General features: G+C 40.6%; 1 protein-coding gene across 1 annotated transcript in view; it reads left to right on the forward strand.

Moving 5' to 3' along the window:
* Nucleotides 1–1,554: 1,554 nt before the first annotated feature.
* LOC129006307 (zinc finger protein 33B-like) overlaps nucleotides 1,555–14,546 on the forward strand; it is a 49,488-nt gene continuing 36,496 nt past the window's right edge. The window contains 5 exon segments of the mRNA XM_054435853.2: nucleotides 1,555–1,667; nucleotides 3,153–3,205; nucleotides 6,804–6,889; nucleotides 7,705–7,849; nucleotides 8,130–8,225. Coding sequence (XP_054291828.1) covers nucleotides 1,645–1,667; nucleotides 3,153–3,205; nucleotides 6,804–6,889; nucleotides 7,705–7,849; nucleotides 8,130–8,225 — 403 coding nt within the window. The 5' untranslated portion in view covers nucleotides 1,555–1,644.

Raw genomic sequence — 14,546 nt, forward strand, 5'->3', positions numbered from 1 at the left:
TCACCATGTTGGGCAGAATGTTCTCAATCCCTTGACCTCATGATCTGCCCGCCTCAGCCTCCCAAAATGCTGGGATTACAGGTGTGAGCTGCCATGCCTGGCCATATTTGCATTTCTTTCAATTCTCATAATGGACTTAAAAAGTTTTGCTGGAATGGAGCTGCTTATTTTTCTCTATTATAAAATGTAGCTGATATTAAATTTATAGTTTCTGTCTTTGGTATCACATTCCTTTTTGTTTTTTTGAGACAAGGTCTCACTTTGTCACCCAGGATGGAGTGCAGTGGTGCCATGATAGCTTACTGCAACCTGGGGCTCAAGTGATTGTCCAACCTCAGCCTCCTGAGTAGCTGGGATCACAGGCGCCTGCCTACATGCCTGGCTAATTGTTATTTTTAATTTTTTGTAGAGACGGGGGTCCCACTATAATGCCCAGGCTGGTCTTGGACTCCAAGGATCAAGTGGTCCTCCTGCCTCCACCTCCGAAAGTGCTGGGATTACAGGTGTGGGCCACTGTGCCTGGCCCACATGTCAATTTTCAAAAATTTATACTCGTTCAGTGGTTTAAATGTTTCAATATTGTATACATGTGAATTTTATCACGTGTGATCTATGTATATCTCTACATTCCAAATTGTTTAGGAATGACATGCTTTTTGGAACACTCCATTCTTTCCCTCACTGTTTTGAAATGCTGTATTTACTACACATTAAAGAATACTGTTAATCATGGTGTCTTATTTCCATGGAGCAGGTGCCAAACTACTTTGAACAGAGCAATATTATATATATAGATAGATATAGATAGTTCTCAGGCATTTTTTCCAGCTTTTTAAAACGTATAATGGCTGTTCATTTAGGTTTTTACTTACTCTGGATAAAGTTGAGAATGCTTTTGTATAGTACACAATACACTAAAGATCAAAGAGAAAAAATACATACAAAAATTTGTTGATATTCTTTTAGGAATTTTGTCTTCCTAAGAAAGGTACAGATAGACTAAATGTATTTCCATTTAGTCAGGCAATTTTAATGTCACAGACGAAATCACATGTGACATTTATTTTCTTGTTTCAGATTATGTCTATTTTCTGACTTTTCAATTTCCGTTTATTGCGTTAACGATTTTGATGAAGTAGCTTTCCTGTGGCACCTCCCCCATCCCCCCATCCCCGCTCTCAAAGAATCGCTGATAGTGTCAAAGTCTTTTAAACTGTATCAGTGAGATCTACTTCCTAACATTTAAAGTGAAACTGACACGCAGATGTCCTTTCCTTGAGGCGTCTGCGTCTAACCTGCACACTGGCTGCACACAGACCTCCCCTGCAGTGCATCCCTTTGGGTCGCCCTGGGAGAGCCAGGGCTGCAGGGAGTTCCCACACCAACTCAGGTCGCATCCGCCCACTGCCTAGTGGGACACCTCTCTGCCAATCCTGAAGGGCTGCTCTCGCGACCTCACGGGAAAGGTAGTTTCCAGGTTGGGCGCCGACAGCGCCAGGCTTTGCGCGTAGGCTCTGCGCGTAGGCTCTGCGCATGCCTCGTCCACTTGCTACCTCGCATTTCCGCCTTTCCTTTTGTTTGTCTCACGTTTTGCGTGGGAGGCGGTCCCAGGATTTCAAGGGTCTACCGGCTCTTTTATGGCGAATGCAATCCGAAAAGAGAGCAAGGTAAGCCTCCGCGGGTTGGGCACAGACAGAGAGGGGGCCCCGCGCGACTCCGGGAGCAGGCAGCAGGGGACCAGTGCCAGGTGGTGGCGAGGAGTCCCAGGGACCTCACAGAGAAGCCGGGGACGGCGGGGCTGCAGCATGTCTGCCAGGACGCTAGGCCAGTTCCTCAAAGCCGCAGCTTTGTAGGGAGCGAGCTACGCCGTGTGCGTTGCCCCTTTTGTAGGGGCCGCAGAGGAGGGCATGTGCGCTTGCGCGGTCCGAGCGCTGAACCTTGCGGAAGGGGCAGTTCTCTGGTCGAGCGTGTTGTGCGTGTGCTAGGGCGCTGCCGTAGCTGGGTAGGGAAGGGTGGGTGCAGTCGCCTGCCCGACCTACGGACTCTGTTTCCCATTCTGTGTTCATCCTCTTTAGGTTCGGAACTGCCCTCTAGTCGTGTCCATCACCCCATCTTGTTATTTGCTGTTCCTCTGTCCTAACTTGATCTTGCACTCAGGAAGGATCTTCAAGAATTACATAATTTTGACCTAGCGCGGTGGCTCTCTACTGTAGTCCCGCACTTTGGGAGGCTGAGGAGGGTGGATCACCTGAGGTCAGGAATTCGAGACCAGCCTGACCAACATGGCAAATCCCCGTCTCTACTAAAAATACTAAAAGTAGCTGTGCGTGGTGGCGCATGCCTGTAATGCCAGCTACTGAGGCGGAGAATTGCTGGAACCCGGGAGGCGGAGGTTGCAGGTAGCCGAGATTGCACCATTGCACTCCAGACTGGGCAACAAGAGCGAAACTCCGTCTCAAAAAAGAAAAAAAATTACCTAATTTTGCCTCATTTGTTAGAAGAAAAAATAATTTTTTTGTTTTTTTGTTTGTTAAGGTTACTGACTTGTTCAGGATCAGTTTGTTAGTAGGGAAAACTAAAAGTCACTTCTCCTGACCCCTAAGCCAGTACTGTCTACTTTTCCACACACATCAAAGCAAGTTTAAAACATCCTTTTGAGAAATAGCAACAAAGTTAGACGAAGAAATTAAAACGGATTTTTTCTTTGAAGCACTGATACTTATGGCTTTCTGTGGAGTCACTCACCAGAGATTAAGTAACATTACTGGGAAAATCGATAGCTTAGTCCTATTTTTTACAATGGTTTTAGTGTTAATGTTTCTTCATTAAATGTATTGTTAACTTGTTTGGCCAATATTGTCATTATACATTTTTTGTGAAGACCGAGGGAGATTGAAATCCTTAGGAAGCAAATATTTACTTTCACCCGGTGAAAAATCTTGTGCCCAAGAGCTACATGGTTATGTTGGAGTTATATTAGGGTGTTCTTTCACCATTTCTACCCCCTATTCCGAAGTGTCAGAGGACATTGATATTCTCCCAGAGGGAGCATTTTACCTAGTGGGTGTGTATGGCTTCTTAGGGCAGAAGAATCAGGGAGTTCCCAGGCAGGCCAAATCTTTCATGACCCCATTCCTCTTTTTCTAACTCAGCTGTATCTTCAGAGTCGTCTCCGTCTTTCCAAGAACAGAACAAAATGAACAAGGTAAGTTGTTTATTAATTCCCTACTTTATTTTGCGGTGGACTTTGTGAGATTTGTAAGAGTCAGTATTGTTTTTTTGTTTTGTTTTGTTTTGTTTTGTTTTGTTTGTGACGTGGAGTCTCGCTCTGTCACCCAGGCTGGAGCGCAGTGTCCCATCTCCATTCACTGCAACCTTGCAACCTCTGCCTCCTGGGTTCAAGCAATTCACCTGCCTCAGCCTCCTGATTAGCTGGGACTACAGACAGGCCGCCACGCCTGGCTAATTTTTTCCATTTTAATAGAGATGGGTTTCACCGTGTTGCCCCTGGCTGGTCGCAAACTCCTGAGCTCAGGCAATCTGCCCGCCTCGGCCTCCCAAAGTGCTGGGATTACAAGCGTGAGCCACCGCGCCTGGCCAAGAGTCAATATGTTAAGATGAGAAATTAGTAATAGATAAAAATTGAACTTCCCAGAAAATATAAAGTAACAGATCAATAGCAGGGCCAAGCTAGAGTCACTAAGTTGAGCTTCATGTGTTTCTTATGTTTCCAACAACCATGGCAGAAAGGAAGACACTGGATACAGACAAACTGACTCCTCTGAAGATGCAAAGACTTCCTGGCAGATAACCTTTTTTGGTTATAACATAGGGACCCATAGTGAATAACCTTCCAGTGATAGCCCTGAAATGAGTGCAGCCTATTGAGTCAAACTGCTTTTTTAATTTTTATTTTACACAGGTTCCAATTTTCTTTTGGATGTACTGTTTGATCAATAAGTTAAAATGTATTTTAATTTTAATTTTTTTATTTTTTTATTTTTTTGAGACAGAGTCTCACTCTGTTGCCTGGCTGGAGTACAGTGGCGCGATCCTGGCTCACTGAAACTTCCGCCTCCTGGGTTCAAGCGATTCTCTTGCCTCAGCCTCCCGAGTAGCTGGGACTGCAGGCGTGCACCACCATACCTGGCTAATTTTTGTAGATCTAGTAGAGACGGGGTTTCACCATGTTGGACAGGATGGTCTCAATATCTTGACCTCGTGATCTGCCCTCCTCGGCCTCCCAAAGTGCTGGGATTACAGGCGTGAGCCACTGTGCCCGGCCAATAAATTAAAGTGTATTTTAATTTTTTTTTTTTAATTTTAGATACAGTCTTGCTCTGTCGCCAGGCTGTAGCACAGTGGTGCAATCTCAGCTCACTGCAACCTCCGACTCCCTGGTTCAAGTGATTCTCTTGCCTCAGCCTCCCAAGTAGCTGGGATTACAGGCATGTGCCACCATGCCCAGCTAATTTTTGTGTTTTCAGTAGAGACAGGGTTTCACCATGTTGGCCAGGCTGGTCTCAGTCTCCTGACCTCATGATCTGCCTGCCTCAGCCTCCCAAAGTCCTGGGATTACATATTTTAATTTTTAATGAATCTTATTTCTACATGTGTAGCAGATAGATAGAAAAACCCCTAAATTTTAAATATAGAACTTAATGAATTATTACAAATCCATGGCACAAATAATGAATACATACATCTAAACAAACATTGCCAGCACTCCTGCAGCTGCCGTGTTGTCCCCCTCACAATCCTGACACCTCCCTGCTCATTCACTCATTTACATTTAATCTGTGGCTTCAGTGGCAGACTGAAGTGACTAGTTGTGACAGGAACCTTTTGGCCTGCAAAGCCCCATCATATAATGATGTCTGATTTTTTTTTTTTTTTTTTTTTTTTGGAGAGTGTCTCACTCTGTCACCCAGGCTAGAGTGCAGTGGTGCGATCTTGGCTCACTGCAGCCTCTGCCTTCAGGGCTCAAGGGATTCTCCTGGCTAAGCCTCCCCAGTAGCTGAAATTACAGGCACATGCCATCACACCTGGCTAATTTTGTGTTTTAATAGAGATAGGGTTTCACTTGGCCAGGCTGGTCTCAAACTCCTGGCCTCAAGTGATCCGCCTGCCTTGGCCTCCCAAAATGCTGGGATTACAGGTGTGAGCCACTATGCCTGGCTAAATATTTAATGTCTGATTTTTTACAGAAAAAGTTTACCAATCCCTAGATTAGTTTCTTAAGTTTATTTGTTGATGGTGTGTGCTATTTTAGATGACTTTACCTACTTTGAGGTCATGAAGATAATCTGTTTTGTTATCTTTTAAAATATTTATTGTTTTGGCATTCACATTTACCTCTCTTTCATTGGAATGGGTGTCTACTTTTGTATGAAGTGGATGTCAGATTCCTGTTTTTCATACAGTTAGTGTATAATTATTTTTGAAGACACCATCCTTTCCCCACTGTTTTACATTGTGATATTTGTCATCAATTATGTGTACATATATGTCTGTGTGTTTTTTGGACTATGTTCTGTTGGTTGGTTGTGCCAGTACCACACTTGGTGAAACATCTTAGTGTCTAGTAGTGGGTTTAACACATTTTTTCTTCAGCAAATCCTGGCTCTTCCTAGTTCCTTGCATTTCCATACAAATATTGTTAGTATTCTTAAAATAACTTGCTGAGACTTTCTTTGGGGTTGAATTGAACCTATATATAAATTTGGGAGGAATTTCTTACCTTTTTTTTTGAGACAGAGTTGCCCAGGCTGCAGTGCAGTGGTGCGATCTTAGCTCACTGCAACCTCCACCTTCTGGGTTCAAGTGATTCTCCTGTCTCAGCCTCTCCAGGAACTGGGATTACAGGCACCCGCCCCCACGCCTGGCTAATTTTTTTGTATTTTTAGTAGAGACGGGGTTTCTCCATGTTGGCCAGGCTAGTCTTGAACTCCTGACCTCAAGTGAGCTGCCTGCCTTTATCTCCCAAAGTACTAGGATTACAGATGTGAGCCACTGTGCTTAGCCTCCAGTTCCATTCTTGATTATTTTCTTTCCCCAGTTTTCTGACATCCTTCTGATTTTCTCTTGATGGCTTTGAGCACCACTATATTATAAATGTCTCTGTAGTCCTTGTTTCTTTCTTGATCTTCATATTATGCTTCGTTTTTTTTTTTTGAGATGGAGTTTTGCTCTTGTTACCCAGGCTGGAGTGCAGTGGTGCCGACCTCGGCTCACTGCAACGTCTGCCTCCCAAGTTAAAGGGATTCTCCTGTCTCAGCCTCCTGAGTAGCTGGGATTACAGGTGCCTGCTACCACGCCTGGCTAATTTTTTGTATTTTTAGTAGAGATGGGGTTTCACCATTTTGGTCAGGCTGGTCTCGAACTCCTGTCCTCAGGTGATCCACCTGCCTTGGCCTCCCAAAGTGCTGAGATTACAGGCGTGAGGCACTGCGCCCAGCCTGTGCTTCAAATTTAATGTTTTTAGGACATTTCTTGCTAGAATACCGTGTCCAACCTATTTTGCCCTAACTTTCCTGGTTTACATTGTGGCCCTAGTATCTGGGCAGCTGTTCATGGGGATAGCCAGAGGAAACTTTTTTTTCTTAATGAATTGGTGACCACATTTTGTTGCTCTGTCTCCTATTATCCATGCCCTATTTGCATCCTGGTTTCTTCTACAGTAGTTTATGTAAGTGTTGTTTTGTCCTTTGCCGTTCTCAATAGAATTGGTTCTGTAAACAAAACCTGGTCACGTAATTGCAGTATATGCTCACGTCTCATCTTTGGCTCTCCCTTTTTCACAGCAGTGATCCCTAAAAGATGTGCCCTAGAGGATATCCAGAACAATCCAATTGGATGTTTTCTCCTATGTACTCCACAGAGGTTTCAAGTATAATAGTTCCAAAATCTTTCCATTTTCTACACATCCTTATTATTGTCTCTGAATTAAAGGATTAGAACCTAGAATATGTACTGCGATGAAGAAAATATCAGGCTTTCTACATTTTTAAATCTAAATGAGAATTAAATTAGAATTCGTAATAAATATACTGACAATTTATTTCTGTGATTTGTAAATATAAATCTGTAGTTCTCAGTAATATTCTTGAAAATGGCAAATGATTAAATACTTTAGAGACCATTGGTGTAAAATTACTGTATAACCCATTTCCTTGGCTTTTCTTCTCAAGACAGCACCAGGCCACTTCCTGTGCTGTCTGCCCTTTTGCTGATGTCTGCAGTTTGTTGGAGGCCCTCACCTTTGCTTGTATCATGGCCCCGTGCTTATGAAGAACGTAATAGAATGTTCTTCATAATTCAACCAACAGCTGTACTTCCTCAGTGAAACTCAAAGCAGAGCTAACTTTGCTTCTAATGTTAGTCTATTGGGTTTGTACTTTCACCTTAGTACTTGCAACATGTTACCATGTACATTTTCTTACCACTCTGTGTGTTCTTCGAACACAGGAAGATTTTTATTAATCTTAGTGTTGCCAGGAGTGATGATAGTTCCAGGTACATTGTGGGAACTTGATAATTTTTTTGCATGAATTAATATCTTAATGCATTAATGGCAGAATATTTCTGTTATGATTTCTTTTTTCCCTAAAAGTATAAAGCAAAACAAATATTCTGTGAATAATAATCATGGTAAGGATTAGCCCATACTTCTTTTTTCATGCCACCTAATTCTGAACATTTCAGGTAGAACAGAAGTTCCAGGGGTCAGTATCATTTAAAGATGTGACTGTGGGCTTCACCCAGGAGGAGTGGCAGCACCTGGACCCTAGTCAGAGGGCTCTGTATAGAGATGTGATGCTGGAGAACTACAGCAACCTTGTCTCAGTGGGTAAGGTCTGTTCACTGTATCATTTTAAATAGCATTTGTTTATTTTGATTATGAAGCATATAGGCAGTCTGTCTAGTTTAATGACATTATTTAGGCTTAGGTTAGGCTTCAGGAGTCAGTGTTGATTGATCACCTCTGAGCACCAGAAGATACTTGTGTTCACGTCTCCAGTGAAAATGTTCCCCTGGCAACTTGAAGCAGCCCCAGAAGCTTCTTCCTGCTTCAAAGGCCTGAAGTCTAGACTGCTTGGTCCAAATCCTAAATTATTTCCTGTTAACAGGGTATTGTGCTCACAAACCAGAGGTGATCTTCAGGCTGGAACAAGGAGAAGAACCATGGAGACTGGAGGAAGAATTCCCAAGCTGGAGCTTTCCAGGTGAGTTAATATGTACTGCACAGATTCACATCAGGGGATTTTTTGTTTCCCAGTAGTTAATTCAGGGTTTGGCAACTTTGGAACATTTTTCAAGAACATCTCCATAGGGGTCCTAACCTCTGGAAGTGATGGAGAATGCTAATTCCTAAATCAAACCTCCAGATACTACTCACAAAAAATTTTTCCTTTTTGAATCATTTTTTGAATGTTTACCATTCTTACACCTGCCAATAGTTCAGTCTTTGCCCACCTCAACTTTACTGTTGTTTTTCTTGGTTATTTTTCTCAAAGCACTTTCAGTGTCCCACCTCAACCTCCATTGTTTTGTGTTTATTCTGCTGTCAGAATTTTTTATTCACTGATTTTTAAACTCAGCAAATAATTTTTGAGTACTTGCTGTGTGCTGAGGATATGATAATGAAAAAAATTAGGCCAGGCGTGGTAGCTCATACCTGTAATCCCAGCACAGGTCGAGGCAAGCAGATCACTTGAGGTCAGGAGTTTGAGAACAGCCTGGCTAACATGGTGAAACCCCATCTGTACTAAAAATACAAAATTAGCTGGGCGTGGTGGCAGGTGCCTATAATCCCAGCTACTTGGGAGGCTGAGGCAGGAGAATCACTTGAACCCGGGAGGCAGAGGTTGCAGTGAGCTGAGATTGCACCACTGCACTCTAGCCTGGGCAACAGAGCGAGACTCTGTCTCAAAAATAAGTAAATATAAAAAATAATAATAATAAAATTATGCCTCTAAGTATATTATGTATACTTATGTTTATGTATATTAAATGTTCTGTGGTTTTAAAGACTATGAAAGAAATTAAAGCAAGTTAGATGACTTTAAGGAACAGTCAGGGGAAACCTTACTGAGGTCAACATTAGAGCAGAAATTTGAATGAAATGACTGTGTGAGCCATGAGGATTCTGCCCCTTTTCAGCAGGGGTAATAGCGGCTGCTAGCCTTGGACAGGAATGTGCTTGGTGGTTTTCAGGAATAACCAAAAAGTCACAGTGGCTGAAGGGAGGGCTTGATTGGAGGAAGGGCAGGAGGTGAGGTGAGGTGAGGTGAGGGGGGCAGCTAGAGTCCAAAGGTAAGCCTATCATAAGCCTTATTTGGTTAAAATCTATTCAGCGGTAGATTTTCAGCAGGTGAGCAACATCTGATTTATATTTCTGTAAGATCTTTCTCACCTCTGTAGAGAAAATATTGGGCAGGGCATAGGGCATAGAGAGCTCATTAAAGTCCTGTGGTAGTTTTCCGTATGAGTGATTGTGGTAGCTTAGACAAAGCCAGAAGGCAGGAGGGAATGGGATGAGGTTTGATTCTTTCAGTATTTGGAAAGTGGGGCAATAACAAAAGAACTAGCATTTGTAACATCAGAAGGAAGGGAAAGAGGTGTTTAAAGTATTTGAAGAAATAATGGCTGGACCTTCTCAAATTTAGCAAAAGATATAAAACTACACATTCCCGAGTCTGAAGTAACATCAAATAAGTTAAGTCCTTGGCAAACTCACACTGTAATTAAACTTTTGAAAACTAAAGACCAAAAAAAATTTCAAAGTAGCCAGAGAGAAACAACACATTCCCTGCAGGGAATGACTGTGGGTTTCTCTTCTGAAACTGTGGCGGCAGGAAGGAAGTAGTATATTTTCTCAAGTACTGAGAGGAAAGCACTATCAAATAAAAATTCTGTATCTTTTGAAACTATATTCATGAATAAAGGGGAACTAAAGGCATTATTAGACAGGGAAGCTAAGAGAAAATGTTGCTAGCAAACCTACCTTTAAAAATTGGCTAAAAGTTCTCTAAATAGAAAGGAAATAACACAAGAAGGCTTGGAATGCAGGAAAGAAAGAAGATTAGAGGTTGGCAAAAATGGGGATAAATATATTTTTCTCATGAGTTTCTAGAATCATTTTTGATGGTTGGAGCAAAATGCTCTGTATGTAGGGGAAACACTGAAGACAATTATATTTTAAAAGTGGGGAGGGTAAAGGGGCCTAAGTGGAATGAAACTTGGTACATTTCACTTGAAGTGGTAAAATGCTTGATAGACTGTGATAACTTACATAAGTACATTTTAATACCTAGAACAACTACTGAGAAAACTATAAAATGTGGTACACTTAGAAACACTATAAATAAACCAAGATGGAATCTAAAAAAATATTTAGGTAACTAATCAGAAAATAAGAAAAAAGGAACAGATGAATGGAAAACAGAAAACAAAACAAATAGCAGCGTAACAGAGCAATATTTACCTTAAATGTAAATGATCAGAGTACACTAATTAAAATATAAATTGCTAGAGTGGAAAAAACATAAAACATGATTCTAAAATTTTTAATTTTTGTGAGTACATAGTAGGTGTATTTATTTTGGGGGTACAGGAGATGTTTTGATAACAGGCATGCAACGTGTAGTAATCACATTAGGGTAAATTGGGTATCTATTCCCACAAGTATTTATCTTTTGTGTTATAAACAATCCAGTTACACTCTTTTAGTCACTTTAAAATGTACAATTTAATTATTTTTGACTGCAGTCACCCTGTTGTGCTAGCAAATATTAGGTCTTATTCATTCTTTCTAACTATTTTTTTGTACCCTTTAACCACCTTCACCTTCCCCCAACCCCACCCCACCACCTTTCCCAGCCTCTGGTAACCGTCCTTTTACTTTCTACCTTATCTCCATGAGTTCAGTTGTTTTAATTTTTACCTTTCACAAATAAGTGAGAACATGCAAAATTTAACATTCTGTGCCTCCATTTCCGTCTAGGTTGTTGCATGTGACAGGATCTGTCATTCTTTTTTATGGCTGAATGGTACTCCATTGTGTATATGTACCACATTTTCTTTATCTGTTTATCTGTGAATGGACACTTGGGTTGATTCCAAATCTTATCTCTTGTGAACAGTGCTGCAGTAAACGTGGGAGCAGAGATATCTCATTAATGTTCTGATTTCTTTTCTTTTGGTTATATATCTAGGAGTGGGATTGCTGGATCATATGATAGCTCTATTTTTAGTTTTTTTCAGGAACTTCCAAACAGTTCTCTTTCAGCCATATGAAGTGAAAACCATGCTCTGTAAGTGCTCACCTGACTTTTAGTTCCTGTGAAACTGCTTCTTTTGTGTAGATAGTTGCCAATCTTAGTCTTCCTGCGGGGGAGTGGGTATGATCGGTGGCGTTCTCTATTCCACCATCTTGCTCCACCCATCCTAAAAATGTTTTCTTAGGAAACTCATAGTGAACAACATAGGTTGATAAAGTATATAAAAAGATAAACTGTACAAACATTAATCAAAACAAAATACAGTAGACTCTAGAGCAAAGAGCAATGAAAATTATTAGACAAAAAGAACATTATATAATGATAAAAGGATCAATCCAACAAAAATGCAATGATCCTAAATGTGTCTCTAGCAAACCTCAAAGTACACAAAACAAAACTGATTGAGTTGAAAAGCGAAAAGCACATTTTTAATTGTAGTTGGAAAATTCATCACTTACCTCTTAGCAATTGATAGAATTACTAGCTATGTGATTACTAGCAGATATGGAAAGACAGGACAGCAACATCAGCCAACAGGACTGAAGCATCATTGTAGAATAGTGCTCAACAAGGCCAGGTGCAGTGGCTCATGCCTGTAATTCCAGCACTTTGGGAAGCCAAGGCGGGCAAATTGCTTGAGGTCAGGAGTTCAAGAGTAGGCTGGATAACATGGTGAAATCTTGTCTCTGCTAAAAATACAAAAATTAGCCAGGCATGGTGGTGCATGCCTGTAGTCCCACCTACTTAGGAAGCCAAAGCAGGAGAATCTCTTGAACCAGGAGACAAAGGTTCCAGTGAGCCAAGATTGTGCTACTCCACTGTAGCTTGGGTTACAGAGTGAGACTCTGTCTCAAAGAAAAAAAAAAAAGGAAAAAGAATAGTGCCCAACAACAGCAAAATACAGTTTTTTTCTCAAGTGTCCATGGAATATTCAGAAAGATAGACCATATCCTGGGCCATAAATAAGCCTTGGCAGATTTAAAAGAATTGAAATCATTCTGAGTATATATGTTTTCTGGCCATAATGAAACCAAACTACAAGTCAGTAACAGAATGACAATAGGAAAATATCTAATCATTTAGAAATTAAACAACAGACTTCCAAATAACGTCTAGAGTGAAGAAGGGGCCTCAAATTCAATAGTAGAAATGCATAGACTTAATGAAAATGAGACCATACCATATCAATATATGTGGGAGGCAGCTAAAGCAGTGCTGATAGAGAAATTTATAGTGCCAAATGCTAACATTAGAGAACATGATAGGTTGCAAACCCATAATTGACTTTCTACCTTAAGAAACTAGCAAAGAGCAAAATAAAACCTCTGTTAAGTAGAAGGAAGAAAATAACACTGGAAGCAGAAATCAGTAAAATTGAAAATAGGAAAAAGTAGAGAAAACTAATGAAACATAGGGTTCTTTGGAAAAGAATAAAATTGATAAACATCTAGCAATATTGATTAAAAATATAAAATGAGATGACAAATCATCAATATCTGGAATGAAACAGGGAATATCACTCCACCATCCATTTAACAGTATAATAAGGGAATCTTGTCTACAACTTTATGTTCATAAATATGACAACATAGGCCAGGTGTGGTGGCTCATGCTTGTTATCCCAGGACTTTGGGAGGCCAAGGTGGGCGGATCACCTGAGGTCAAGAGTTCACAACCACCCTGGCCAACATGGTGAAACTCCGTCTATACTAAAAATACAAAAATTAGCCTGGCATGGTGGTGCACGCCTGTAATCCCAGCTACTCAGGAGGTTGAGGCAGGAGAATGGCTTGAACCCAGGGAGTGGGAGGTTGCAGTGAGCTGAGAATGCGCCATTGCACTCTAGCCTGGGCAACAGAGCAAAACTCTGTCTCCAAAAAAAAAAAAAAGAAAAGAAAGAAAAATGACAACATAGAAGAAATGTACCAGTTCTTCAGAAACCACAAACTATTACAACTCAATTAGGGTGATACAGATAATTTGAATGACCCATAGGTTTTCATAAAGGTTGACATAATTTGAATCAAAGAATTTAAATTTTAAATAAAAACCTCCAAAAAACTAATTTCAAAGTACAAGAGAGTTGTTCTCACTAGAGAATTCTACCAAACATTTACACAAGAATTAATGATGATTTTACACAATGTCCTCAAAAAATAGAAGCAGGAACATTTCTTTATTTTATTTATTTATTTATATATATATTTATTTATTTATTTAGATGGAGTCTTGCTTTGTCACCCAGGCTGGAGTGCAGTGGTGCAATCTCGGCTCACTGTAACCTCTGCCTCCCGGGTTCAAGTGATTCTCCTGCTTCAGCTTCCCGAGTAGCTGTGACTACAGGCGCATGCGACCATGCTTGGCTAATTTTTGTATTTTTAGTAAAGATGGTGTTTCACCTTATTGGCCAGGCTGATCTCGAACTCCTGACCTTGTAGTCCACCCACCTCGGCCTCCCGAAGTGCTGGGATTACAGGCATGAGCCACTGCACCCGGCCAAGAGGGAACATTTCTTAACATATTTAAAAAATTATTTTGATGTCAAAACCATACAGACAGTACAAAAATAATAAAACTACAGACCTATACTTCCCATAAATTTAGTAGCAAAAATCTTTAACAAAATACTAGCAAATAGAAAATAGTCATGTAAAAAGTATACATTATAACCAAATGGGATTTACTTGAGTTATACAAGCAAGGCTGGTTCAACATTCAGAAATCAATCAATATAATTAACCTACCATAGGCTAAAGAAGAAAAATGATATAACATCAGTTAATATAGAGAAAGCATTTGACAAAATGCAATATCCATCCATGATAAAAAAATCTCCATACAAGACATTAAGAGGATCTTCCTCAGTTTGATAAATGAACATGCACAAAATAGCGATAGCAGATATACTTGCTGGTAAGATGAAATGTTTTCCCTGTAAAACTGGGAACAAGGCAAGGATGTTTGCTCTCACCACTCTTATTCATTGTAGTACTGTAACTTCTTTCAAGCACAATGAGGCAAGAAAATGAAATAGAAGGCATACACATAGAGAAGAAATAAAACTGTTTACATTTACATATGACATGATTATATATGCAGAATATTACAAGGAATCTTAGAAAATAAAAACCTCAGGCCAGGCATGGTGGCTCATGCCTATAATCCCAGCACTTTGGGAGGCCGAGGTGGGTGGCTCACCTGAGGTCGGGAGTTCAAGAGCAGCCTGACCAATATGGAGAAACCCCATCTCTACTAAAAATACAA

The sequence above is a fragment of the Pongo pygmaeus genome, chromosome 8 (genome assembly GCF_028885625.2).
Source record: "Pongo pygmaeus isolate AG05252 chromosome 8, NHGRI_mPonPyg2-v2.0_pri, whole genome shotgun sequence".
Lineage (NCBI taxonomy): Eukaryota > Metazoa > Chordata > Mammalia > Primates > Hominidae > Pongo > Pongo pygmaeus.